Here is a 27,747-nt window from a genome sequence, read left to right on the forward strand (position 1 = left end):
CCAGACCGCATTTAGGGCATTTAGTACGATCACTAATTGTGCTGTTTTGCGACCATTTGGAAATTCTTTGTGGAGTGTGATATAAATGACATATAGTTTTGTAGGATTGAAGCTTTAAGCTTGACGATTGTACCACTCTATTGACATTACCAAGTGCAGCTAAAATATTCTGGGCTGTTACATTAAATCCTAATCTAGAAGTCCATTTTAGAGCCATTTTAGGACAATCGTCTATTCTGTATTGGCTAAGGCACTTGTATCCCACACTAATTAATGATTTCCTATTCTCCGAATATAAACAAGTTCAGATATCCGAGTCGCTCAATTCTTTTAGACTCATCTTGCGTATAAAGAAATCCTTTATTTGGATATATTTAAAGCGCGTAGTATCAGGAAATTTATACAAAAGTTTCAATGTTTCAAAATGCAAGAAACCTGCTGTGCCATACAAGTCTCCTAAAGACTTAATACCGAAATTGGCCCAATCACGCCCTGCTTTATTACTAAAAATACCAGGAAGCCCAGCGTTATCCCACAATGGCAAATCAATATGAAAAAAGAAGTTCTGCAAATAGTCAATATCAAATCCCAGATACGTACGGCATCCTTCGCCGTCTTAAATTTTACGCGTTTAAAGTAATTCGGGTCTTGCACTCTTGCCAAGAATTGTTTCTCCTCTTTTCCAAGCATAAATTGTTGAAAAAAATGTTGATTATTTACTACGTATAGACTACGGAGCCGTCCCAAAAAAGTCGCAAAAAAATAAGTTCTGAAGTGAGGAAAATTAAGGCCGCCCTTATCCAATTGAAGCTTTAATATCGAAATCGATCTTCTAGGCTTTCTATAGCCCCATATGAAGCTACTGAGGATGCGGTCTAATTTTTAAAAAAACAAGTTATGGACACAAAAAGGAATAGACCTGAAAAGATATAAAAATTTCGGTAAAATGTTCATTGTAATTAAATTAATTCGCCCTAGGAGATTAAGCGGGATCGTAAGCCATTTCAGGAGGGTGCCCACTTCTTTTAATAGAGTATCATAATTAAGCATATTTATATCTTCAATCTTAGAAGATATCTTCACCCCTAAATATACCGCGGACTGGCACATTCCCTGCACTGGAGAGGGAGATTGATAGTTCATTATAACTTGAGTTTTGTTTAGGTTTAGTTTATAGCCGGAGATGCGGCCGAAATTATTAGCTTCTTCAGTAATCCCTTCCATGGCATCCAGGACATTAGTCGTGAAAACCGCTAAATCGTCAGCATAAGCTGTGATTTTAAGAGTTTTATCTTCATGCTGAAAAGGTATGATCTTAGATTGAGTCTGAAGGGCATTAATAAATGGCTCCATTGAAAGAGCAAAGAGCAGGGGTGATAATGGGCACCCCTGCCGTGTACCCCTTAAGATTGAAAAGTTAGAGGACATTATCCCTGCGTAACTTATTTTACCGTTAGGGTCCTTGTACAAAGCCTGTATACTTCTCAGGTATCGACCCTTCAGACCAAATTGCTTCATAACCCCCCACAAATAATCCCACCCCACTCGGTCAAACGCCTTTTCCGTGTCTAAAAGTATCATACCGAGTGGAGTGAGATTAGTTGCAGCCACATCAAAAGCAGTTATGGCCATGTTAACATGGGTGGTCGTATCCCTCCCTACAACAAAGCCATGTTGTTGAGGGTTAACAAGCCTCGGCATATGTGGAGCCAACCGTGTTGCAAGGAGTTTAGAATATGCTTTTGCGTCAGCGTTTATCAAGGAAACGGGTCTATAAGACCCACAATCCGTTGATGGTTTATGTTTTTTAAGAAAAAACATAATTTTTGCTGTCTTCCAAGAATCAGGAGCTTTCCCTGTGTCTCCAATATGGTTAATAACTAAGCAGAGAAGTGGTAGTAGTTCATCCGCACATATTTTATAAACTTCAATGGGGAGAGTGTCTTCCCCTGCGGCCTTATTAGAGGGGAGAGAATTGATGGCAAGGCGCAGCTCCGTTAGTGTAACCTCTTCCTCCAATCGATCAATACATTCTTGTTCTAAATATTCTCCTATAGGCAGGTTCTCTTTGAGATATATTTGCATATGGCCATCACTTGAGCATCTCTCGGGGGTGTACAGCTTTCCATGGTATGAAACAAACTGATCCAATATTCGTGTCGATTGACTATACAAAATGTCGTGGGGACCCTTAATAGATTTAATTAGTGTTGCCGCGCGATCATCTGCAACTTTATAAGCGAGGACCTTCCCTACCTTATCACCGCATTCATATTGAGACAGTTTAAATTTGTGTATTTTAAAACTATCTCTCCCTAAACGAACTTTTTAATACTGTTCGTAGAGTGACTAATCTAGTTTCTAATTGAGCAATATGTTGCGGGCTTTGCCCAGCTGATCTAAGTGCATCGGCAAGTTCTTTAGCAAGTTTAAAAATATTCAAAGTAGCTATCTTTATGTCTCTCTTGCACTCTGCATTTTGTTTCAATATGAACTGTTGGGTGAGTTATCTGATTGAGGCCTTACAGGCATCCCATTCCGATAGGAGTGAGGCTGTATTGGTGTTTATTTCGATAAATTCTTTAATGTGCTCTTTAAGTCGTACTACAAAATCTAGATCAGCTAATAAGTATCTGGGAAACGAAAAAGATCTAAGTTCCGCTGCCCTTTGAACTATGTTAAACAAGAAAATTATAGGGTTGTGATCTGACGTTACTCTTGGACAGATCTCCATGCGCCCTGATTCAATAGTTTGGTCGGAGGCCCAGGCCAGATCGATGCGTGAGCACACTTTATGAGGTGGGGAGAAGTACGTGTAGCCAGCTATAGACGGATGTAGATTCCTCCAAACATCTTTAACATTATGTATACGTGCTAATTCCAAAATCGCAGCCCTAGTTTTCCGCATACGTCGGAATAAGCCTTTCTTAGTTACGTTCTGATCATAGTTCAAAACACAGTTAAAATCCCCATTAGTATCAGTTCACCCTCCCAAGCAAGCAATTCTATGTTCAACCAATCAAAAATACGTGGTTCGTCAGTGTTGGGCCCATAAATAGCACAAAAAACATATCTAGAATACTCCAACTCAATTAGGGCGATAGCCCATCATCCTCTATTATCTGATAATGTTTTAATGACTTCCCCGCGTAGTTGCCTCTTCTTCAAAATCAGTACGCCCCGTATAGGGGCATTTAACTTAGTACATACCACCATATCGTAGCCAAGTTGACCCAATAATTTCTTATCCTTATAACAGATATGTGTTTCAGTTAACAGGACCAGGTGTGGATTGTATTTTTTCAGCTCCTCACAAACCAAACGCCTTTTATTTTTATTATTGAGGCCCGCGACATTCCAGGCTAAACATCTAATTTGAAACATTGCAAATATTTAATAAATTTGGGCACTCGGCCCAATTCTGTAATTCCGCCTTTATAGCCCGTCTGCAGTATACACAATTAATCATCCTGAAGCTTGTTTTGTCTTTTTCTACTTTTACCCCCCCATCCACATGACCCCCCACCCTCCCCAGACCGATACCCCCTCCCCACCTCCCCCCCCCCCCCCCGAGTTCCTGAAGGGAAAACCCCCCTCTATCACCCGCTGCCGCTGCAGGGCAGCCAGCTATTGGTGCAGCTGTCTAAAGATCCCACTCCGTCTTGTTTAAAAGACTTGGATCGGCCTGATATAAATATTCAAGCCATTAGAATTTCCCCTACCCTAAATTCATTTTATGCATTTCCTGTTATAAGTGCTATTGTTTAGCGCTAATTTTTTATAGAACCAGCTCAGCTTCTTTAGCCTCAGTAATATGTGCGACTAGCTTTGATGACTTTAAGACAAGCCGGTTCCTGAAGAAATACCTGAGCCCCTGCTGACTTAAAGGGATCTATTAGTTGTCGCAGCTTCCAGCGCTTATCCATAGTAGGCTTACTAAGGTCTGACCTAACAAAAAACGTTATATCTTCTGTCACCACAGGGGAGTTGGGTCTTGCTTTCATGGAGACTGCCTGTCTAAGCAAAAAATTCCCCCCCAAAAAAAAATCAGAAAAGGGCGAGGGAATTTACTTTCTTTGTTTCTGTTGACTAATGGCAGTCTATGAACTCTTTGTAATTGTGAGTCCCAATCCCAGTCGGCCAGATCGGGAAAGGCGCGCTGGAATAGTTTGACTATGTAAGCATGAGGGTCCGAGCCCGCTAATCCCTTGGGAATACCAAAAAGTCTGAGGTTCTGCCTCCGATGTCTACTTGGAACCCAGAATAGATAGATATATAGCCGACCCTAGGTTGCGAAAGAGGAAAGGGAAACCCGACGCTGATTTGTGGGCAATTAAACACGGAATGTTCACGGAGCACTAGGGCATGGGTCCTACTCTGAAAACTACTCTTGTGAAGTGCGCATCAGTTATTTACTGCGCGCTTCATCTAGACTTGAACACCTGTGTGTGAACCATACAACTATACCATAACATTGTTGTCTGAGTCAGCGGCCATCTTGGAATTCCGCTAATGACTCAGTATCCTCCAACTGTTATTCAAGGGGTGATTTCTCTTATGAATCCAGGGTGGTTTGGCTCTTATGGCAGATATCACCTGGATTGCCTGACTTGGGGTTCTGACACTGAGCCCCGTGGCGCAGTGACGCCCGGGCGCTACCGCCACCATGAGCATCGAGCCCCAATGGTGCGGAGATGCCCGGGCACTACCACCACCATGAGCACCATGGCATTGAGATCCCAGCTGGCCTGACCGACCTGCTGCAGGGCTACACCGTGGAGGTGCTGCACCAGCGGCCACCGGACCTGGTGGAGTTTGCTGTGCAGTACTACAGCTGCACAGCAAAAGCTTGAAAATGCTTGATGACGAAATGAGTTTCTTTATCTAATATTCCACCAAATATTGACAATCTGTGTTTATCTTATCAACCTCATTCATCTCATTAAAATAGTAAGTGTTGTTGGTTTTGGCACAAAATTCATGCCAACTTTGAGGCATAGGAGCCCATGCAGTCCAACGACGGGGAAGATGAGGATGCCGACTCAGGCTTCAAAAGTAAGGTGGGCCGGGTGTGTGGGCTGCGAGAGACCCCTTCCCTCCCCTACAGCATGTCAATGCCTTATTGACACGTCCGGCTGTGCCTGCACGCCTCTGCTTTCCTGTCACTACTCCTTCCCCTCATCCACTCCCAGCAGGGATACCCCCTCCTGTCAGAAGCTACCTCTCCTGCCCATCTGTCTGACCCACCCCTGTCTATAATGAGACTTGGAAATCTGACCCACCACCCGTCACTGCCCGGGTCAGTCCCCGTCTGTCTCTCCTGTGAGTCACATTCCTCACCCCCTCATGTCAGTCAGTCTTCTCCAGTCTCTTCTCTCCTCTTGCCTTCAAAATCCCTCACCCCCAGATGTCATTCCTTCCTGCCACATCTCTGATTTCTCCCCTTATGTTCGTGTTCCTGTCTAGCATCCTACTCATGTCTCCCGAATTCCTGACCCTCTCTCCTGTCACTACTCCTGCCTGACAGACTGCCCCATCCTTACCTGACAGGATCTGCTTCCCTTTCATCAAGTCATGACAGGCATACTCTTCCTTCGATCCCCTTCCCTCTTTCTTCAGTCCTTTCCCATCTGATCGTTGCTGCTCAGCTCCAGCTTGTCTTTCACACAGTGGTTCACTCGGTTAAGTTCCTCTTGCCTGACTATGCCTCCTGTCTGACGGCCTTTGCCACCTGTCAGACTGCCTTTCCTATTGACCTGGAGACCCTGCGCCCTCTGCTGCCTTTCATTGAGCTGTAGCAGGCAGATTCTGCTTCCCTTCTTTTCTTCTTTCTCTTCCTGGCAGAGCGTACTGCACTCCTACCAGGCAGGCTGTGTCCCGCCTCTTATTTGTCAGTAGTACACCCTGCCACCCTTAAACTCTCAAACACCTACACTACCAACACTTGCATTGGAAAAGTGGCGTGCCAGTATTTTTTTTAGCACAACTGAAATACTTCCACAGGCAGAGTACCACTTCCCAGTAGTCAGCAGTATGTATTCTGCCATAATGAGCACCTGTTCTTCTAGCTTTTATGCAAACACGGTCTTTTCACCTTTTGACAAAGATTGATGACTAGCCTTGTCCAAACCAAGCAAATTGCTTCCCTGAGTCTGTCCGAGCCAGTGTCAATGCAGTTATTACTTATGTCCCACCTTATGCTGAGAGCTCTCATTTCACATGATTATCTACTACTCAAATCAATGTAGATAAAATGTTACAAAAAAGAATGAGGACTGTAGTGTAAGAATCACATGTCTTCCATACTGGTAAGCGGTATAATATATGTTAAACTTCGTATCTCATGCGCTTCCTATCTCTAGATTTCCACATTTCTTCCTTTTCCTGGAAGCCCCATAGTTTCCAGGATGCAGCAGAACTTGCCACAGAAACAGCCACACCACAGAAACAGGCACGAGAGACAATAGCACCAGAGATAGCAGGCTTCAGTCACACACAGGCATGAGAGACTGCATGTGCTAGTCTAGTATCAGTTTAACCCAGAACTGGTAACCTATTCAGGATTTGCTGTGGGACATTCCAGAGATCACTAAGAAAGGGCAAGATAAGGCACACAAAAACACAAAATGGATAAGTTTATAATTAAGAAGCAAAAAGCTGGTGAAGATGGCGTTTGGAAAGAAGAAAATGTTGCAGCTATTGAGGAAAGTACCCAAGAAACAACTCAACGGTCTGTCTCAGTACGTAAGAAGTGTAAAGGAAAAATCGTAATTTCACGTGCAGGACAGCCACCATACAAGCGGGCAGTCCCAATCACCACCTCTATGGCGGGCGAACTCAAGTCCGCCCGCCATTGTAATGACCCCTTATGATTGGAACAGAAATCCATTTCTTTGAACTGCAACTGGGAACTTTTCACTTGTTGAAGGAGAATTCGCTGAAATAAAAAATGACACTGAAACGTGGATTCTTGAAAATGCTTGATGACGAAATGCAAGTGTCTTTATCTAATATTCCACCAAATATTGACCAGTTGTGTTCATCCTATCAACCTCATACATCTCATTAAAATAGTATGTGTTGTTGGTTTTATTCAAATGTTTTAAATCTTGTACTAGGAGAGACAAAATAGTAATTTGAAAAAGGGAAGTGAAAGAAGGCAATTTAATTTTTTTTTCTCCAAAACTGCTGAGTGCCAGCTGAAGTGTGATATCAGCCTTCTGATTGTTGACCATTTAACATTGTTCGGAGAGAAAGTTCATCATTACTTTCCAAATGATGAATTCTAAAGACTATGATTGGAACAGAAATCCATTTCTTTCAACTGCGACTGGGAACTTTTCACTTATTGAAGAAGAAGAATTAGCTGAAATAAAAAATTACACTGAAACGTGGAAGCTTGAAAATGCTTGATGACGAAATGAGTGTCTTTATCTAATATTCCACCAAATATTGACAATCTGTGTTTATCTTATCAACCTCATTCATCTCATTAAAATAGTAAGTGTTGTTGGTTTTGTTTAAATGGTTTAAGTCTTGTACATATTTCCCTACTGTAACTCATAAAGGACAACATGTTTCGGAAATGTATGTGTGTTATGTTACTAATCATATATTTCTAAAAATATTAATGAAAGGTTTTTGTGTCCCCATACATTGTTATTTACAATTTCTAATCTATGACAAATGTATTTGTCCTGATCTCTTATATGCAGATAATGTAACCTCCGGTTTGCTAGTAAAACTGAATTATCGTGTTGTGAAATGATGCATGTCTAAAAATGCAGTTAATTGAACCTCCGGTTTGCTAGGATAACTGAATTACTGTGTCTCGGAATGATGCATGTATAAAAAGTGGGTCACCAACATGAAAAGTTTGGATAGCACTGGCCCAAAAGCTTTGCCCTATTTGAAGGCTGGCACCAGGAATAATTATTGAGACAAACTCTTTAGTTCACTCCTGGACCTGCTGTGGACCCCCAGAAGGACTGCCTTGTACTTGCTTCCCTGATGCTTGCGGCCCGCTTTGTGTCATAGAGAACTTCCCTGCAGCTACCAGGAGAACAGCCATGCTGCTTGAAGCCAGTCTTGTACCCCTCAGAGGACTGCCCTGCTTTATGAGGCATGCCTTGCTGTTTGATCCCAGGACTGCGAGAATGACACCAAGGGCTAGTTTGCTGGCCTCCAGTGTAATCTACAGGGACATAAGCCCCAGAAACCTTGAACTCTGACTTGTCCTCTGCTGGAATGAGTCCTGACCCATTATGTGGTGCCCACCCAGTGTGGGACTCTTGGAAGTAGTGCTAAAGATGTAACTTCAGCCATAAATCTGATGCTTGGGACCAAGAAAACTTAACAGCAAAAAGTGTACCAACAGGAGACCAGGACGTACCTGCTCACTGATCCGCCAGATGTGCATTGCCTTTTGGCCGGATTCTGTGGTAGCTCCCACTACGTTCTTCGCAGTAGCAAATCCTGTTTGGTGGCTCAGTTCAGAAGGGGTAAAGAGCCTTGTGGAGCCCTCGTCAGCTAGAGCCTACAGCTTTGTCCCTCTGGAGATCTTCAACTTTCAAAAAAGTGGAAAATCCCAAATGTAGAAACCTTTACCAGGACTTCCTCCAGTAGCTACCAGAATACGCCTCCTCGTACACCATAAGCTGCCTTGCCCGCTGAACTTTGCCTTTTCATGAACTCTTCTTTGAAATTTCCTCAAAGTCCAAAGTTAACACAAGACCAGTCCCAATCCACCTTATGTATCCGAACCACTTTTCAATCACGGTCAGACTTAACTTTTGATTTTGCCCTGATATCGCGTGCCCAGGTATCTGCAGTTGGTGCTTCATTTGGTACTATTTTTCCACTTTAAACGTTAAAAATTCAGCATTCCGGTTTTACTGATGTTTTTTACGGTATGAAGACCTCACTGTCCTGCCAAACGCTGCACCAAAGGCATACTGTGGGTTGTACCAAGGGTCTCAGCAGTGAACACAATTTACTGAACGGTCTCTCTGTCCAACTTCTGGGAGCCTAGTGAATACACGGATTCCTTTTTAAAATACCATTGCTGCCTATGGTACAGTGAATATAGATCTCGAAAGCATTAACAAAATATGAACACACTTAAAATAAGTGGTCCAGGAAACGGCCAAACAATGTTAAGTGCACACATGTTTTCACTGTGTATATGCCACTCATTTTTACTGGAACCCACATACTCAGTTGCTTTGATATAGGTACTGCATATTGACCTAAAGTGACTGTAGTTCAAAAGAAAGAACTGTTTTCAGATTGTGGTATGGGGCAAACTGGCTCTACCTGTTCGAATGCTCCCTATATCACTCCCTTGTTTCGTGCACTGGGTGCGGTCAGTCACGGCTGGTGTTGGGGCAAAGTGGCGGTGTGGGTGGACAAAACAAAAAACAATTAAAAAAACACTAACCTGAATCCCTCTGCATTACCACTCTTCTGGTTGCACTGCAGGCACAGGCTCCCAGATCGCCCTGGTGTCAATCCTGACACTACTCTCACAACAGGAGAGCAGCATCAGGATTGGCCAGAGTGCCCTCAATTTACGCTCCCAGGGAGAATGGGAGCCTGTGCCAGCTCCCCCGAACCTGGCAATGCAGCTCGAGCTGGAGAGAATTTAAATGCACAGGACGGTTTTGGCTGAGACAGCTGGCCAAACCGCCATGCGCACGGAGAATATTACACCTAGCACTCCCACTGTGCCTGTAATTTCCTTGCCCCATCTAAAAACTCCACGGCATGGAGAAAAATAAAACGATAATAAACGTGTTTTTTTAGCTAAAAAAATGTAAAAAAGTTCTTTTCTATCAGTCAAGGTGTACTAATATGCAATTTGAATAAATGGAAAGCAGCCTTCGCCGGAGATGAAGTATGGCAGCAAAGATTATAAGAGTGGGGCGTTACAGATCAGCTGCATCAGGAGCAGAGCAATCTACCAGAGTGAAAATGAAAGCGAAAGGATGAAGCATTGCTTGAAGAAGTTTACAAGGGACTAGTTTATGTAGTGGTGGTTAAAACAGCCAATGATTAAGAAACATGGATTTCTTTAATTAATCATTGATTTATTAGTAGTTTTATGAAATATTGCGATTTGGAGAGGCACCTGATGGGTCAAATATACCTCTCAGGGTTGACAGTCATGAACAGGCGTGTGAATTGTGAGACTAACATAAGGACGCTGCCAAGAGACAGATTATCTCTGTTAATCACTAGTACAGCTCCTTACCAAAACGCTGACAGGTACTTCATGCAGAAGGACTTTACAAGGCTAGTAGTTATGTTCCCTTGCTGTCCCTACAAATAACAATTCTCAGAATACTGAAATACCGATGGTTATTATGGGAGGATGAAAGCTGCTCAAACAAGTCTTCTGGATTAGTATTACAGTAGCAAAAACTGGCCTTTCTTAATACAACCAACTGGGTGCACTCAGGATTTATTGTCTTCATGTCCTCATCAATTTTATGTTTAGTCATTAACCACTTCCAATGGTAAAAACAAATTCAACAGCATTGTTGGATTACTCCTGGACAATGGCTACTTTTCTGCATTCTAAGTCAGTAAGAAATTGGGTTGTTAGTTTACTGGGGTATAAACTCTGGTTAAGCAGCAATCACAATCCTTCTCAGGGTAAGGTGCAAGCAAACCCCAAATTAACCTGTGTTCGTCCCTTGGGAGCTTGGCAAGGAGCAGGCAGGCTTAACTGAGAGACAATGTTTTAAGTATTTGTGCAACACTTAACTGTAAAACAATGAAAACACAACAAAAGGAGCAGACAACAATTTAGAAGAAAAAAGAGTAGCTTTTAATAAATAAAATGAAACCAAAACAACAAAAATCCAATTAACAGAACTTTAGCTATTGAATTTTTCAGTTTTTAGTGAAAATAGTGCCAAAAAGCACCAAGCACCAACTAGGAATACCTGGTTATGCTGATTGGGACAAATTAACAAGTTCAGGCCAACTGTGATGGAGCGCGGGCTGGCTACAGGGGCCCAGTTAGGCCTTTGAGGAGAGTACCTTAAATCCTGCTTGCAGATCATTGCGTGCATCCATGTCGAAGATGCGCTGCGCAGCTGAAGCGATAGGTCGGTTCGGAGATGTGGTGAGGTAGCGGCACGGGCCCTGTTGCATTGTCACCAAGTATCCAATCAACAGGGCTGCGGTGCAAAGTAAGGCGTTGAGGATATGGTGCGCAGCTGGCGATGCGTCGGTTCCAAAGAACTGTGGGGCTCCAATGCAGAATTCATCATAGTCGTCGAGGCTGCCGTTAGTGAGAGATGTGAGGACATGGGCAGTGGATGGACCTCACCGTCAGGGTGATGAGTCAGTTCTGGGGACTTCAAAGTCGATGTGGGTGTTTGCGACTAGTTCAATCCACACAAAAGCAGAGATGCATTAATTCTGCTCGGGGATGCCCTGCTCAGTAGAGAAGATGCATCAGTTCCGCTGGCAAGCACCTTTAGGCCCAGTTCCAGGGGGGCCAGGACTTGATGGCACCACTTGGCAGGGTAGCCTCGCAGATGGCAAAGTCTAGGATCAAGGTGGTTGGAAACCTTGTATGTCCCTGAGGCTTCAAATTAGGAGGACATCCATCTAGCCCTTGGGAGTCACTCTGGGTTCAAGAGATGCAGGTTCAGTCCTTCTCACCCAGGGAAGAGGGCAACAGGCAGCACAGCAAGGTAGCAGCTACTTCACAGCGGTAAAATGATAGTCCTTCTTCTTGTTAGAGTATCCACAGGTCCACCAGTGTACTGAAGTGGTGGTATCGGACTTCCTTTTTTTATACATAGAATTGGGCAGAAGATTCTAGAGGCATTCTTTTGAAGTGCTCAGATACCCTGCCTTCCCTGCCCTGTCTAAAGACTAACTACTGGGGGTATGCAGCCCTTTGTGTGGTGACAATTAGGTGTAAGGGAGGTTGGGCCCAGCTCCTCCCTCCCATTGTGCCGTTGATGGCCCACTCAGTCACACCTAAGCTTCCATTGTGTGTGCTGTCTAGCAGGAATACACATAGCCCAAAGGCCAACTGCACCCAGTCATGTGACCAGAGAGAGGCTGCAGGCACCAGATGGCTATAGCAAGACAATGCTAACTTTCTAAAAGTGGCATTTTCAGAATTGGAATTTATAATCTGACTTAACCATAAATTTGGATTTTAAATTGTGATTCGAGAAACACCAAACTTGACCCAGTTATATCTTCCCATTTGGAAATTACACTTCTAAAATGTAATCGGGTAATCCCAATGTTAATCTATGGAAGAGATAGGCATTGCAATAGTAAATAATGAATTTAGGAGTTTTTCACTACCAAGACATGTAAAATTTTAAATTACAAGTCCAACTTTTTAAATACATTACACACTGGGTTGTCCAGGTCCTACCCTTGGGGTGACATATGTATTGAAAAGGAAGGTTTAGCTAGCAAAATGTTTATTTTGGCAGGTCAAAATGGCAGTTTAAAGTGCACACAGAGGCTCTGCAATTACAGGTCTGAGACATGTTTAAAGGGCTACTTAGTGGGTGGCACAATATGTGCTGTAGGCTCACTAGTAGCGATAAATTTACAGGCCCTAGGCACTTACAATACCACTTTGCTAGGAACTTGTAACTAAACTAAATGCTGGTTATGTGCCAATATTACCTTGGGTAGAGAGAGCACATGCACTTTGACAATGGTTAGCAGTGGTAAAGTGCTCAGAGTCCTAAAGCCAGCGAAAACGAGGTCAGAAAATTAGACAAGGAAGGCAAAAAGATGGGGGGTGGGGGGCATCCTAAGGCTGGCAGATCTAACATGGGTGGTAAAATACCTTACAAAGTTACCATAATACTTTATAGTTGTACTCCGATATCTGAAACCATTTTAACACTGGCATATAAATCTTTACAAAGATACATTGAACTGGATAACATTATTCCTTTTTTTCCAGTTAGCAAACGTCACCTTATCTGGGACAGATGACATATGAACCCTGTTAGATCTGGGGGTCTCTAGTTGGCAGAGGTAGGTACCAATGTCCAAAAACGGATCCTTGCTTCTAGTCAGGATAAGGGGGATACACTCTTTAGATAACCCTTGCTCACCCATTGGTAGCTTGGCACGAGCAGACAGGCATATCAAAGGCAATGTGTAAAGTATTTATACCAACACTCACAGTAACACAGGGAAAACACCACAAATGGACTCCACACCAGTTTAGAAAAAAATAAAGTATCTTTCTCTAAACTGCACAAGACCAAAACGACAAAAATCCAACATACACAGTTCAACAATATGATTTTCTAAGAGTTCTAAGGTTTGCGTTAAAATAATCCACAGATGCGTCCCGTTTAGCCCAAAGTACCTGTAGATGCGACATAAGTTCCAAATGGAAGATGCAGCTTTGAAAAACAAGCGATGCGTCACTCCTGAAACCCTAGGGAGGCGATGACACAGCCCGCAGGACGCAGCGGGCGCGTTGCGACAAATTTGGTCTGTATGGGGAGGGATGCGATACCCTGTATGGATTCCGCTGTGCAGGTTTAGTAGGAAGCGTCTCGCACAGGCACGATGTGAAGATCTTCTGGACGGCGACGATCTCAGGTGCGGCGGCCATGCGCAGCATCGATCTTCTCCTTTCGCTGCCACTCGATGCGACTGCTCTGCGACAATGTTCGCAGCGACGTGATGCGGTCCGCAAGCAAGCAGTGCAGCGATCTCACCCAGCGACGACCGGCTCTGCGACGATACTCAAAGCGACAGTAATCTTCCCGCACCGGAGCATTGCGTTCCGCAAGTGAACGAAGCATCTGTTCTTGCAGCGGCAACAGGAGCTGCGACGATCTCTATCTTCGCGGCGGCAGGAATTTCCTCGCACTGTCGGGGGTGCGCTTCGCAAGCGAGCAATGCGTGAAAACTGCAGGCACAACTTCCAGAGGCCCCACAATTGGATCAAGCACTCTAGGAAGGGCAGACCTCATACAGCAGAGTTCAGGGGGAAGCTGGGGGTGAAGTCCTTTTGTTCCTGGGACTTCTTAACAGGGAGCCAGCTCTTCTCAGGCCTTTGGAGATCTCTTCAAGTAAGGGGACAAAGCAACAGCAAAGTCCTTCCCCTCTCCTTGGCAGCAAAACAACTGCAGGTCAGCCCACAAGTACACAGCAGAACAGGCCTTCCTCTTCAGTCTTCCAGCTTTCTCCTTGGCAGAGGTTCATTCCTGATTCCAGGATGATCTAATTTTCTGTAGTTTGGGTAGCCTTTTTTATACCAGTCTTTTTTTTGTTCTCTAGAGGCAGAGGGGCCTTGGCTTGGTCAGAACAAGTTCAGGTCAGTTCCTGAGCACTTTGTTTTTCTGTCTTCTCCTTTCATTTCAGAGAAAGGGTCAGGGTTGTCAGCCGCCCAGCAGGAGGTGGAGCCAGCATTGTGGAAGGCAGGCACAGCCATATTCAGGCCCAGGTGCTACCCCCTCCCACCACTCAAGATGCAGATGCAGTCATTCAGCCTAGGGCTGACTCATCCAACCTCCTGGGAGCTTCCCAGCCCCTGTCGCTCACAAACCATACAGTCAATTCACAAACAGGCCAAGGCACACAGAAAGGTTAGACAAGAGAACAGTCACTTTCTAAAAGTGCTGTTCTCAAACACAGGATTTAAAAAACATTCTTCCTAAAAGATGTGTTATTAAATTCAGAGTTCGGAGATATCAGACTTTAATTTTCTATCTTGCTCCTATGGGAAGATATGCAGGTAAACATTATACTCCGCATTCCCCATTATAGCCTACGGGCAAGATGGCCCTCTCAATAGGAAAAACGAAAATGGCTGTAATTCACTACCAGATCATGTCACACACACCAGTACATGCTCTTCCTTTCATATACACTGCACCCTGCCCAGGGAGGTACCTAGGGCCTTCTGTTAGGGTGTCCAATGTGTACAGAAAGATAAGGGTTAGGCCTGGCTAGTGTGGACACTGGCCAGGTCAGCATGGCAGTTAGCAGCTGCACACAGGCACTGCGGTGGCAGGCCTGAGACACCATTTTAGGGCTACTCATGTGCGTAGCACAATCAATGCTACAGGCTCACCAGTAGCATTTGAATCACCTGCCCTGGCACACTCAGTGCACTTTACTAGGGACTTCCTGGGAATACAAATATGCCAATCATGGATAACCAATCACAATAACAATTTACTCAGGGAGCACCTTCGCTTTGACACTGAACAGCAGTGGCAAAGTGCCCAAAGCATCTAAACCAGCAAAAACGAAATCCAGCACAGCGTCAAAAATACAGGAGGTAGAGGCAAAATGTCAGGGGAAACCACGCCAAAGATGCCAGGTCTAACAAACCCCTACTCTTTCTAATACCTGTTTTAAGACTGTACAAATCCAGAATTTGTGGACGGTTGTCAAAGGTAGAAACAAGATCTTTCTTTTCTGACCCATTGGTGTTTTACATACACATTTACTAGTATACACATTTACTAGTATTTATGTCCTCTGTTGCGTATTGGTAACACACAATATAATGGCCATACAATGCTGGTTTCCCAGTTTGATGGTAAGGGTTTACAAAATAATAAGTCATACCTCTAACATATCAGATGTTATAAGCTCAGACACTCTGTCTTTTGACTCTTTAAATTCTTCTTTACCTGGCTCCTTAACTAGCTTTCTGTTTGCCCGGTATGTTAGCTGCAACACAAGAAAAAAGTAGGTAAATATTTGGTGAGGAAAACTGGATTGATGCAATTTTTCAGCTTACGGTGTAAAACAGTTTTCATTAGCACATCACGAACAATAGTGTACAGGATTAAGACACAGACAGCAACCCCCATTAAAACTTAAATTCATGAAGGCCAAACACCTAAGGGTAATGCCCACCTAATAAAGTAATTTTACATGTAACTATTGCTACAATATTGTCAACATTACTAAATATCAATACGACACCAAACTGCATGATTAAATTCAGTTTTTACGTATATTTTTTTTCTACACATCCCACATTCTTTGTTCCTTTAGTCGGGCAAATATATTTGCTGCGACTCCCTTGCTGAAGCACACAGGCTTTGCCCAAAATGAATACACATTTTTACCTTGAGGCATTTTGCTTTCGGGTAACTTGAAACCATTTGTAAAATGCTTTGCCTTACCTAATCGTAATTGTACCCTCGACATTATTCCATTTCAGCCCATGAAAGCACTGCCACCTCTAGAATTTTGCACATTTTCTACATCTTAAACATTATACGTCCCTCTTAAATCTATATTTATGACCCTTCATTGTCCATCCCCATCTCTGAGAGCTTTGCACTTAACAATACAGACTTCCAACTGCTATTTGCAGGTATCCCATCATGCTTTACCTGTTTTCTCCCTAAAATAACAGTATATCCAACAACTTCATATATCTCTTGCACACCCTTGACCAGTTAATTAACGTATTATGAATGACATGGTGCCAGATGATGGAGCAAGGTTTCATAGGTAACGAAACTTGCTTGAATTCAACCCTCTCGAAATAACATGTAATAAGTTAACCAACACATTTGTGAGTACTAATAATGCACAACACAACATTTCTGTATCTAAGGGAAGCTTTCCTATGTGCTTTTACTAACAAGTAACTTGAGTGTCTTAATATGACCGCTGAAAATGCAGGAACTCTTTTGCGCATGCATCTAGGTAGTATGACGTCCTTTGCTTTTGGTGGGAATTCTTTGCACCCGCGCAGCAGTGCCAGAAATGGCCGCTTTGAATCTCACATGATAATGCATATGCTTAAGCCTAAACTAAACCTTTTATGTTTTGCTTAACTGCTAATGCAATAGATAAAATAAATTAATGGGATTAGAGTAGGAATAAGTGGTATACAGTGCATTCAATTATTTTCGTATTCCAACGTGTTTCTCTTTGACTTTATTGGTAGCTTGTATTAGGGCCTGAAGGGTGTCTGTATTCTCCATCTTGGATTTGCGGTGCATGCGCATTCGAACTCTGAAAACCTTGAAGTCCTGGCACTGACACTCTGCCAAGTCCCATCTTACGAATGATGCACCTGGGAACCTCACCTCCTGACCCGGAGAAAGGAATAAAATAAAATGTTTTACATTGTATATGAAATTAAATGAAATAATGCTGGGTGGATTAAAAGCATGGGAAATACATTTATGGGTGGGAACGTAGAATAATTAAGTCAACGAAAATGACTTCATACTAGTTGGTGTGATGACCTCTCCACGTCTTTCTGACCAATCAAATAAAGGGAATACACCAATTTGCAACATTGGTGGGGTACATACCCTGGAAATTAGTATAACTAAGATAGACTCAGTCAGTTAGGTTGTCTGACTTGTCACAGACCTGTCACTGACCCAACGTATGGTGAAGGAGAATCGCGAGCAGAGGGCTGGTCGAGCACCCTGACAGAAGAATCAGGAATTTGCTGAGGGAGAAGAATCCATCTACCCAGTCGGGGTCCCAGAGTAGCATCAGAGAGGGGTGTAATGCTGGTGTTGCACTTAGAAGAGCTTACCTGTCCTTTCCTGCACCAATCCTGACCTGTTGGCTCCTGTCTAGTCGGGAGCCCTTTCTTTCCAGCCCGTGGCCGGGGTTTTCCTCGCACCATTCTAGGTAAATATAAATCTGTGTGTTATGTCCTTGTACTGTATTCCCTTTTTCACCTTTCCCAGGTACCAATGTCTAGAATTTGAACTTAGTTTCCTAAGATTTTTGCTTTGCTCATTTTTTTTTTATAATTGATTGACTGTTAATTAGTATGTACTGGTATTTGACTCACAAAATATTACATAGATAAAGGTTTTAAAACTTTCCCAGGCCTGTGGTTATTCCATGACATTAAATTGTTTAGTTATACCTATTATTCTAACTTCCTGATCCAGTTCCCTCAATAATAGCAGTGACAAGAAATTGGTAAGTTATGGTTTACAGGTATATGCGACTATAAGGTAAAATAATTCCTGATTGGCAGCAGCAAGTAATAAATTACTGGCTTATAGTGTGTATGTTATGGGCCCAGGTGAGTATGTTGTGATATGAGTAAACTAAGCTGGTAATCCTGTGCCATCACAGTACCACCAAAGAGCAATCTACCTTCTAATAAGGCCACTTATTTCAGATATCTTAATTTGTCACCTCCAGTGTTCCTACTATCAATAAAACAAAACCTCATTTAACCACCTCCTTTCCACAGAACCTGGATTACTTCATATGTAGGTAACCTTTTTTCTTTGGCTACAACAGCTCTAATGCACCAATGTTTTACCTTTGTGTTATGTCTGTGTTCATTTCTTTTAGAAATACCTGTGCTGTTGCCCACATCATTTTGATGTTTGTTATTCTTGCCAACTGAACAAAGTGTTATTGTAATACATCGGCCTTGCTTGATGGCTAAACAAATATTTGTATTGACTGAACATGAAGTATGAATCCATGACGAAAGGTACTGTCTTGAAGACCTGTTTTTGAATTTCTGGACCACCTAAATGATCTTGGAAGTTGGTGGGTCAGCCAGGACAGCGGTGGAGGAATCATCTAAACAATAGTAAAAGGGGAATTAGAAGGGTAGGATTATGCATTCTAGCTCTTAGTGAAGCACATACTTCTCCAATAAAGTGTGAGACAACGGTCAGGGAGTAAAGAATTTAAGGGAGTAAAGAATTTAAGGGAAGAAAGAATATCAGGGTCCCAGAACAACTTCACTTTAAAATGCATTCTAAAGGATTCTCTAGGGCATCTTCATCACTTGGTTTTGTCAATGGAAAACTGTGCCTTCTCTGGTCTAGTTGATAAAGAAAAAAAACAGGAGTATTGTTTTAAGAATGTTTCGGAGTCTGAGATGGTTGGGCTTTTCTCTGAGTTTACTTGGGAGTGCATCACAAATCTTTGCTAACACCATTTCCGGGGCTTGGCTCCCCTGTTTTAGTTCTTTTAAACAACTGGACGCTGATAGTGAAATGTGCACCGAAGAAAGGGCTTATTGATGCAGGCCTATGCATTCCTATGTTGTAAGCCACCTCTCCCTGCATTCATGGCCATTTATTTTAAATACCACCTTGGCTGAGCTCCACCTGTTGTTGTGTCGACACAACTGGTTCTCTTTGTAAACCTCGTTTTTCTTTTCTATGCCTCCCACTCTTTTTCATTCCTCTTGTACCGTATGTTTAAGGCCTCTTCACTTTTTATGTGTATTACAACAGTGGGAAGAACTAGCAGCCCCACTACCTCCTGCCTAGTCTTTTTCTGAACGGAAAAGTCTATTATTTGAATTGAAGAATACACATGATTTTTTTTCTCTTTATGGTGGGATATAACGGGTTTTACATGTTTCCACCCACAGATTAACAACAGCAAAGTCTACAATGTTCTTACTACTCCAACGCAGGCCAAGGGCAGTTTTTTGGAAGCCCAACACAAAGAATTCTAGTAGTTTACATCTGACAGAATGATGGATCTGATAAACAAAAGAAACTCCTCCCCTGGCTGTGAAGGTTCACCACACTGCCTTTGTTGACAAAGTGAAAGTTGCAAGACTTTCACTTTGTGTATCTTTCCACACAGATAGCCGTTGTTCAACACAACAAATGTATTTCTTTAATGTAAGTGAAGTGAAACAGTGAGGAATGCAGTGATTTGTGATGTAGGGTACTGTCAGATAGAATGGCTGGACAATCTACGAGTATCTGTCAGTGCAATTTAGACCAATTTACTTGACCTCTTCAAAATCGAACTAATGTCTTCTGCTGAGTGCAGACTGGGTCGAAATAGTTGAGTTTAGAGTAGATACATAGTATGGAACCTTGGGGCACCCCACGACCAACGTCATAGTAGGTTGTTGTGTAAAATGAAGACTGCCTATTGACGTTGGCCTTTCATGTCTAGCCAATTAAAGACTACCCTATATTTGCGCAACAGTATTCATTCAATCTTTTAAAAAAAAACGGTCAGAATTTCAACAGACCTTGTTTTTCAAGGAAAATCTGAAATTGTTCACGCAAATTGGATAAGTAAGACTGATGATTAAAGGCAAAATCAAAGAAATTTTATAGTTAGGGCTGTTATGTCACAAAATTGTGGTAAAGAACACAGACCACTATTTTGGTTACTAAAGTATGCTACGGTAAGCATACATTGGAAAGTACAAATTTATTTCCATATCTACTTACCTTGACAATATGTTGTTTGTCTATATTGTAATGTTGATGTCATTGCAGAGAGAAGCTTAAACTGTGATATTATGAGAGCACACCATACCGAGCATGACTGGGTATGGTGACATAGGTTTTTCCACTAGCAAAGTTACCCCTCGGAGTTCAAAATCCAGAAAAACCATGCTCATTTCAAGAGGGATTGATGGTTACATGATTTGAGACGTTGCAGTGGCCTGCCGATGTCTTTACTATGGTATGGGGCATGAGCCAAGGAGGGAGGGCGACTTCCTTAACTTAAAGGGATTTAAAGGCTTTTGATTGTTTTCGTAAAGTAATAATGAATGGGCTTAAGATTTAAGAGTGCGCTGATCCTTAATACCAGACAATCCACAACCTTATGCTACCAAAAATGGCACCCTCCCTGCACATTAGTGACATTTGATTTGCCCATCAAACCTACTTTACGCACAAGAAAATAAAACCAACAACACTCTAACTTAATGTGCATAAACTAATTATGCCCATCACGTCCAGGATAATGCTAAGAAATACTTTAAAAGAACGCCAAGGCATTGCATAGGTACGACTTTCTCCTACATTAGACCAAGTTACCACTATTAGTGCCCTTGCTAACAGTAAGTGCCAATTCATTTCATTTACAATTCTTTGGAGGTGTAGCCTTTAACTAAAAAGAGAAAAAAAACATTGACAATTACTTACTATTTTTGGCATCGCAGTGTAGTGAAATGCTTTCTTGACTCTTAGGTTCCTGAGGATGTAAGCAGCATCAAAGTGCTGAGCATTAATCAGCTCCTCTTGAAACTTCAGGACTTCATTCCAATCTTTTAGGGCTATTCTGATCTGTAAAAAGCAAAGGACACTCTCACCCGACATAGCGAACTAATTTACAAGACTGGTCAATAGCGCTTTATAAACATTACATCAGTTGTTCACAACTTATCGGTACATTGATGGTCTTTGTTAGAGTTTAACGCATACGCCTAGACCAACTGTTGACACCATGTGGATGGTCCTGGGTCCAATTTTCCTGAGATTACAGTGCCCAATTAGAGCAGGTGGGACCCACCAGCACTCCTTTTTGGGGACTAGGATTTTTTTAATTTATCAGACGCAGAACAAAAGAAAGAAATGGGAAAAGAAGCAGGAAGAGAATGACTGAAAAAACTGTGAGGAGGGCTGCAATGGAACATGCAAGAGTGAGATAAAGGAGCAGGGAGTGTAGGGTGGTGAACGAAAGAGGGTTAAGGTGGAATCAATATTAGACACCTTTATACAGAAACCCTGACATTAAGCAGCGCCATCTTTGGGCTTCCAGGAAAAACTTTGGCCACTAGCACTTCATTTACAGATTAGGCACTGGCAGTATATATACATACACACAACAGGTAGTCAGATTTTAAATGGGAGATATAAAGATTTCTATCTACGATCTGGGTATTCTGACACCAGCCCCTTCACAACGGGCTTCACGTGGTGAAGGCAGAGATAAGGGACCTGTGATGGGGAATTAATCAAAGCACCACCACCTCATCCCTCTTCCTCATCACAGACCTAACTGCATGATGGAAATACCTAAGTGTTTAGTCATACCACCTGAAGCCGAACATTTACCCAAAGCACAATCATGCGTCGATTTGATTTAAAAAAATTGCACTGTGTGATGTTAATACTGTGAACCCACCTTGAAAGACCATTCTTTAAAAACAATTTGTGGCCCCTGTAGCCCCGGTCCACCGCAAGCGCTACGCTTGTTTGTGTGGAGGGTGCAGGGCGGTACCTTCTTCCGGCTTCCAGGCTGGGGCAGGCACTGATTGGGCAAACGGATGTGTAGAGGCGGAGCTGAACAATAGCCTGTCCTCTTCATAAACCAGACACGCCCTATGACGCGCAGCGAATACGCGCAGCGAATACGCGCAGCAACCGCGCCAAAGCCGCGCCAGAGACATGCCTAAGATCTACCCGTCTGGGCACGTCCGGGACAGTACGGGGCATGGGGCAGGGAACTATTCTTCGACAGCCCGCCCGACCTCAGGTATGAGCTCCACGCAATTAAGGGCCTTACGCCCTGCAGCACATCGTGATTGCATTGTGCTTTCACCATCTGGCTGCACACACTGTACAAATTGTAATGTTTACATCACTAATACCCAACCACACCCTGATCCGGAAACCTGGACACAACCACCATCCAAACGCTCAAAGCACACCTTTTGCAAATACTCTTTTTTTAGCGTAAACTGCAGATCCCTACCACAACATAAACTCGACATCCTCACCTTTCTACTAGACGAAGCACATAGTGCTCTCTTCCTCACGGAAACATGGCTACATGAAAGCTCCGGGCCGGATGTAGCAACTGCCCTCCCAGCTAACTACGCCATCGTAAGAAGAGACAGGCAGGGCCAAGTAGGTGGAGGTATTGCAATAATATTTCGTAAAGTTTTTACCTGCAACATGCTCCCAGTAAATATTCCCGACTGTGAAGCCGCTTCTTTTCGAATCACCCTTAACCCCAACTTCACTTTCTCTGGCCTCCTAATATATAGACCTCCTGGAAATGCCAACACATGGACAGCCAATCTAGCAAACTATATCACCCCTTTTTTGCTAGACTACAAGAATTTCACACTCCTAGGGGATTTAAATTTGCATCTTGAGGACTCAACAAACGTGGCATGTTGTAACTTAATTGACGACCTAACTGCTCTCAACCTGACATTACTCAATTCAGGACCCACGCATAAGGCAGGAAACCTATTAGACCCCATCTTTACCAATATCCCAAAATTAAAATGGACTCAAACCAGCCCCATATGTTGGTCAGAACACCATCTCCTCAGCTTTTGCCTCAATCGAACATACTCCCCTCAAAATACAGTATGGCCAGCAAACTCCATGAGAAATTGGAAACTCCTTGACATAGAAAAACAGAATCAGACATTAACAAATAGCACCCCTACTCATGACCAGAATGTGGAAAGTCTAGCCGAAGCCACTAACCTGTGGCTAGAAAACGCAGCCAATAAATGCCTCCCTCAAACTCAGGCAAAAAGAAACTCTCATCGCCCCCCAGCTCCCTGGTTCAATGAACTTCTTAAAACTGAAAAATCAAAATGTAAAGCCCTAGAAAGGCAATGGTGCAAAGAATACAATCAAGAAAAAAAGATAATATACCACAAGACCAGAAATGCGTACCACTCTTTCTGCATCAAGGCTCGTGCCCTTTATGTGCCCAACACCATAAACAATGCTGCAAACAAAGCAAAAACCCTAGTCAATACAGTAAAGGACCTAGCAGGTGCTCAAACAACTGCTATGTCCCGTCCTTTAAATAAAAAAAGAATGTCAAGACCTTGCTGCCTTTTTTAATGAAAAAATAGAAAAAAACATCCTTAACATCAGCTCCAGGCGCAATGATAAGTGCCCACAGGATGATGTCCCTGTGTTACCGGACAAATTTAACACCCTAGAGAAATGGCCCCCAATAACCGTGGACTCCCTAAATTCCTCCTTGAAATCGATTTCATCAGGTTCCCCTCGTGATCCACTACCCGTGAGTATCCTAAAACAGCTTGACACCACCCCCCTGACTATCATAGCAGACACGCTAAATTCATCCCTCAATTTCTCCACAGTCCCGTCAAGTTGGAAACACGCAATGGTAAACCCACTTCTGAAAAAACCCTCAGCGGACCCCACTGTCCTAACAAACTATCGGCCAATATCTCTGATACCAGCTTTCTCCAAACTCATGGTAAGGCACATACACTCTGCTCTCACCCTCTTCGCCGAGGAAAACGACCTCCTCCATCCTTCACAATCAGGTTTCAGAGCAGGATACTCTACTGAGACTGCTCTGCTGGGCGTCACGGAAAACATTAGGAAACTTCTGGATGACGGGCAAACAGTCCCACTCATTCTATTAGACTTGAGTGCGGCGTTTGATACCATCTCTCACAAAATTCTCCTGGCCACACTAGAGAGAAACGGCATCCGCAGTGACGCTCTGAAGTGGATTGAGTCTTTTCTAACTGAGAGAACCTTCCAGATCAAATCCAGCCTTGCCTGCTCAGACACGTTTTACGCCCCACATGGAGTACCGCAGGGCTCCATTCTGAGCCCGCTGTTTTTTAATCTGTATCTCAGACCACTGGCCGATATAGCGGACTGCCTAGGACTAACCCTAATGACCTACGCAGATGACTCCCAAATCATTTTCTCACTATCAGAGTCAAATCCCTCAGCTCCTTCTCTCCTCAAAATTGGACTCCAGAAAATTTTCAACTGGATGACCACCAACCAGTTGAAATTAAACGGTGATAAAACCGAAATCCTTCTACTGGGAAAAAACAAGGAGCTCTGGAATTCTTCCCATTGGCCTCCTCAGTTGGGAAATCTCCCCACTCCAGCAACCCAGGTAAGAAATTTAGGAGTCATCATTGATGATGTTGCTCCCCAGTGTCCCTGGCGACATTTGGTATCGTTGTGCTTCGCTTCTATTCTAAACTGCCTAATAATTTTGCCTGCAGTCTGCCTAGGTTGCCGCTTTGCTTTGTATGCACTTTTAAATTGCCATTGTAACTTTCCCTCTGATTGCGCGTTTTCCTCAAGCGCTCTGCTGTGCTCACCCCTCCGCTGCCATTTTGTTTGTTGTTGTCGTCCTCTGTAGCCCGCCCCGCCTCCCAGCTGAGCCGCCCTCGCCCCTCCCCCTCCACTATCCATATATGACAGTTGCTCCCGTGCGCAGCGATCGCGCCCCAGTCGCGCTGAAGGTGCGCCAAAGGTAAGCCCGTCTACGCCCGTCCGCACCTGGACCGCGCCCAGCGCCAGACCCCCTGGTCCCCGTACGGCCCACCCCTCCCGCATTACTTACGATGCCACCACCCTCCTAGCCCTTAACCCTGGCCGCTCCCCCAACTGCGTCCAAGCCGCTCCTGGACACACCCATGGACCCTTTTCCTGCTACTCCTGCAAGTTCGACGGCACCAAGAACAACTCCTCATCCACGAACACACAACAGATATCCGATCCCAACCACCTACAATGCGTCCTGCTCAACACCCGCTCGGTCCACAGACACGCCATTGACCTCTGGAATCTACTCGACACCATCTCTCCGGACGTCGCCTTCCTAACAGAAACATGGATGAATGCCTCTTGAGCCCCAGACATCACCATCGCCATCCCGGAAGGCTATAAGATCATTCGCAAGGACCGTACCGGCCACACAGGAGGTGGCATCACTATCGTCCATAAGAAATCCATCCGCATCTCAACCAGCTCAGACGTCAATCTCGCCAACACTGAACACCTTCACTTCCAGATCCACATCGACCCCAAGACCACACTCAGAGGCACCCTCCTTTACAGGCCACCAGGACCCCGCGCACAATTTAGTGAGGACATCACGGACTTCATCACTCCACACGCGCTCCCCTCCGAGGACTACATCCTTTTGGGAGACCTCAACTTCCACCTTGATAAGAACAACGACCGCAACACCACCACCCTGTTGGATAACCTCGCAAACCTTGGACTTAAACAACTTGTCACTACCCCCACCCACATCGCAGGTCACACACTCGACCCTATCTTCACCTCCAGCAAGCATGTCTCCTTCAGCCACACCACTGCTCTCCTTTGGACTGACCACAGCTGCGTTCACTTCACCTACAACAAGCCCACATCCAACAACCACCCCCAACCCACTCTGCAAAGAAACTGGAACAAAATCACCATCGACCAGATCTCCTCATCGCTTCTTCAAAAGCCCCCCGCCCACTCCTCAAACCCAGACCAAGCAGCCACCAACCTCACCCAATGGTTATCCAACAGCGCCGACATCCTAGCACCACTGAAAAAACAACAAATCAAACTAGGCAGCAAGAAGGCCTCCTGGTTCAACGATGATCTTAAGAAATCCAAGAAACTCTGTCGCTCCCTCGAGAAGGCCTGGAAAAAAGACCCAACCACCAGCACCAAGGACGCCTTCAAAAACGCCACCCGCATTCACCACCAACTAATCCGAAATGCCAAGAAAGCAGCCTTCAAGGACAGTCTAGATAACAACGCCCACAACAGCAAGGAACTATTCAACATCGTCAAGGAATTTACCAACCCCTCAGCCAACTCCAACGACATCACCCCCTCTCAAGCCCTCTGCAACTCCCTAGCCTCATTCTTCCACAACAAAATTGCAGACATCCACAACAGCTTCGACAACCAACCAGAAGACCAAGCCGCCCAATCCCCTGCAGATCCCCCACCCCCCCTGAACATCCTCAATGACTGGAAACCAATTTCCACTGAGGACACCATCCGTCTGATGAACTCTATCCACTCAGGATCCCCCACAGACCCCTGCCCTCACCACATCTTTAACAAAGCAGACTCCATTATCGCACCGCACCTCCGAGACGTCATCAACTGCTCCCTCAACTCCGCAATCTTCCCGGAAAGCTGGAAACATGCCGAACTCAGCGCCCTCCTGAAGAAACCCACAGCTGACCCCACCGAACTCAAAAACTATCGCCCTATCTCACTCCTTCCATTCCCGGCCAAAGTCATGGAGAAAGCTGTCAACAACCAGCTCGCCGCATTCCTCGAAACCAACAAATCCCTCGACTCCTCACAGTCCGGCTTCCGAGCCAAGCACAGCACCGAAACCGCCCTCATCGCAGGAACAGACGACATTCGAACTCTACTGGACAATGGAGACACAGTCGCCCTCATCCTCCTCGACCTCTCCGCAGCCTTCGACACAGTCTGCCATAGCACCCTTCTACAGCGCCTCAAAAACATTGGAATCCAAGGAAAAGCACTGGAATGGATCACCTCGTTCCTCTCCGGAAGAACCCAGAGAGTCCGCCTCCCACCATTCAAGTCAGAGGCCACTGAAGTCATCTGCGGCGTACCCCAAGGGTCCTCACTCAGTCCCACCCTCTTCAACGTTTACATGAGCCCCCTCGCGGCCATCGCACGCCAACACAACCTCAACATCATCTCCTACGCCGACGACACTCAACTGATCCTATCACTCACCAGAGACCCTAACACGGCCAAAACCAACCTACACGAAGGAATGAAAGAAGTAGCCGAATGGATGAAGCACAGCCGTCTGAAACTGAACTCAGACAAAACAGAAGTCCTCATCTTAGGTACCTCCCCCTCCGCCTGGGACGACTCTTGGTGGCCAGAGGCCCTTGGAAAAGCACCCATCCCGACGGACCACGCACGGAATCTGGGCGTCATCCTTGATTCCTCACTTTCGATGAACAGACAAGTCAACGCCGTTTCTTCATCTTGCTTCAACATTCTTCGCATGCTCAAAAAAACATTTCGCTGGATCCCTACCGAAACTAGAAAAACAGTCACCCACGCTCTGGTCACGAGCCGACTGGACTACGGAAACACCCTCTACGCCGGCACCACCGCAAAACTCCAAAAAAAACTACAACGCATCCAGAACGCCTCAGCCAGGCTCATACTAGACATCCCACGTAAAGAACACATCTCTGATCACCTGAAAAACCTCCACTGGCTCCCCGTC

At 44.3% G+C, this 27,747-nt stretch overlaps 1 protein-coding gene across 1 annotated transcript in view; it reads right to left on the minus strand.

The window, feature by feature from the left end:
- The window catches only part of SNAPC1 (small nuclear RNA activating complex polypeptide 1), a 171,003-nt gene that overhangs the window by 118,592 nt on the left and 24,664 nt on the right, over positions 1 to 27,747 (minus strand). The window contains exons 3-4 of the mRNA XM_086937944.1: positions 20,898 to 21,038; positions 15,595 to 15,699 (exon numbers count right to left, since the gene is read on the minus strand). Of these exons, the coding sequence (XP_086794070.1) occupies positions 15,595 to 15,699; positions 20,898 to 21,038 (246 nt within the window). The remainder of the gene's footprint in view (positions 1 to 15,594; positions 15,700 to 20,897; positions 21,039 to 27,747) is intronic.

This window comes from Lissotriton vulgaris, chromosome 9, assembly GCF_964263255.1.
Source record: "Lissotriton vulgaris chromosome 9, aLisVul1.2, whole genome shotgun sequence".
In the NCBI taxonomy this organism is placed as follows: Eukaryota; Metazoa; Chordata; class Amphibia; order Caudata; family Salamandridae; genus Lissotriton; species Lissotriton vulgaris.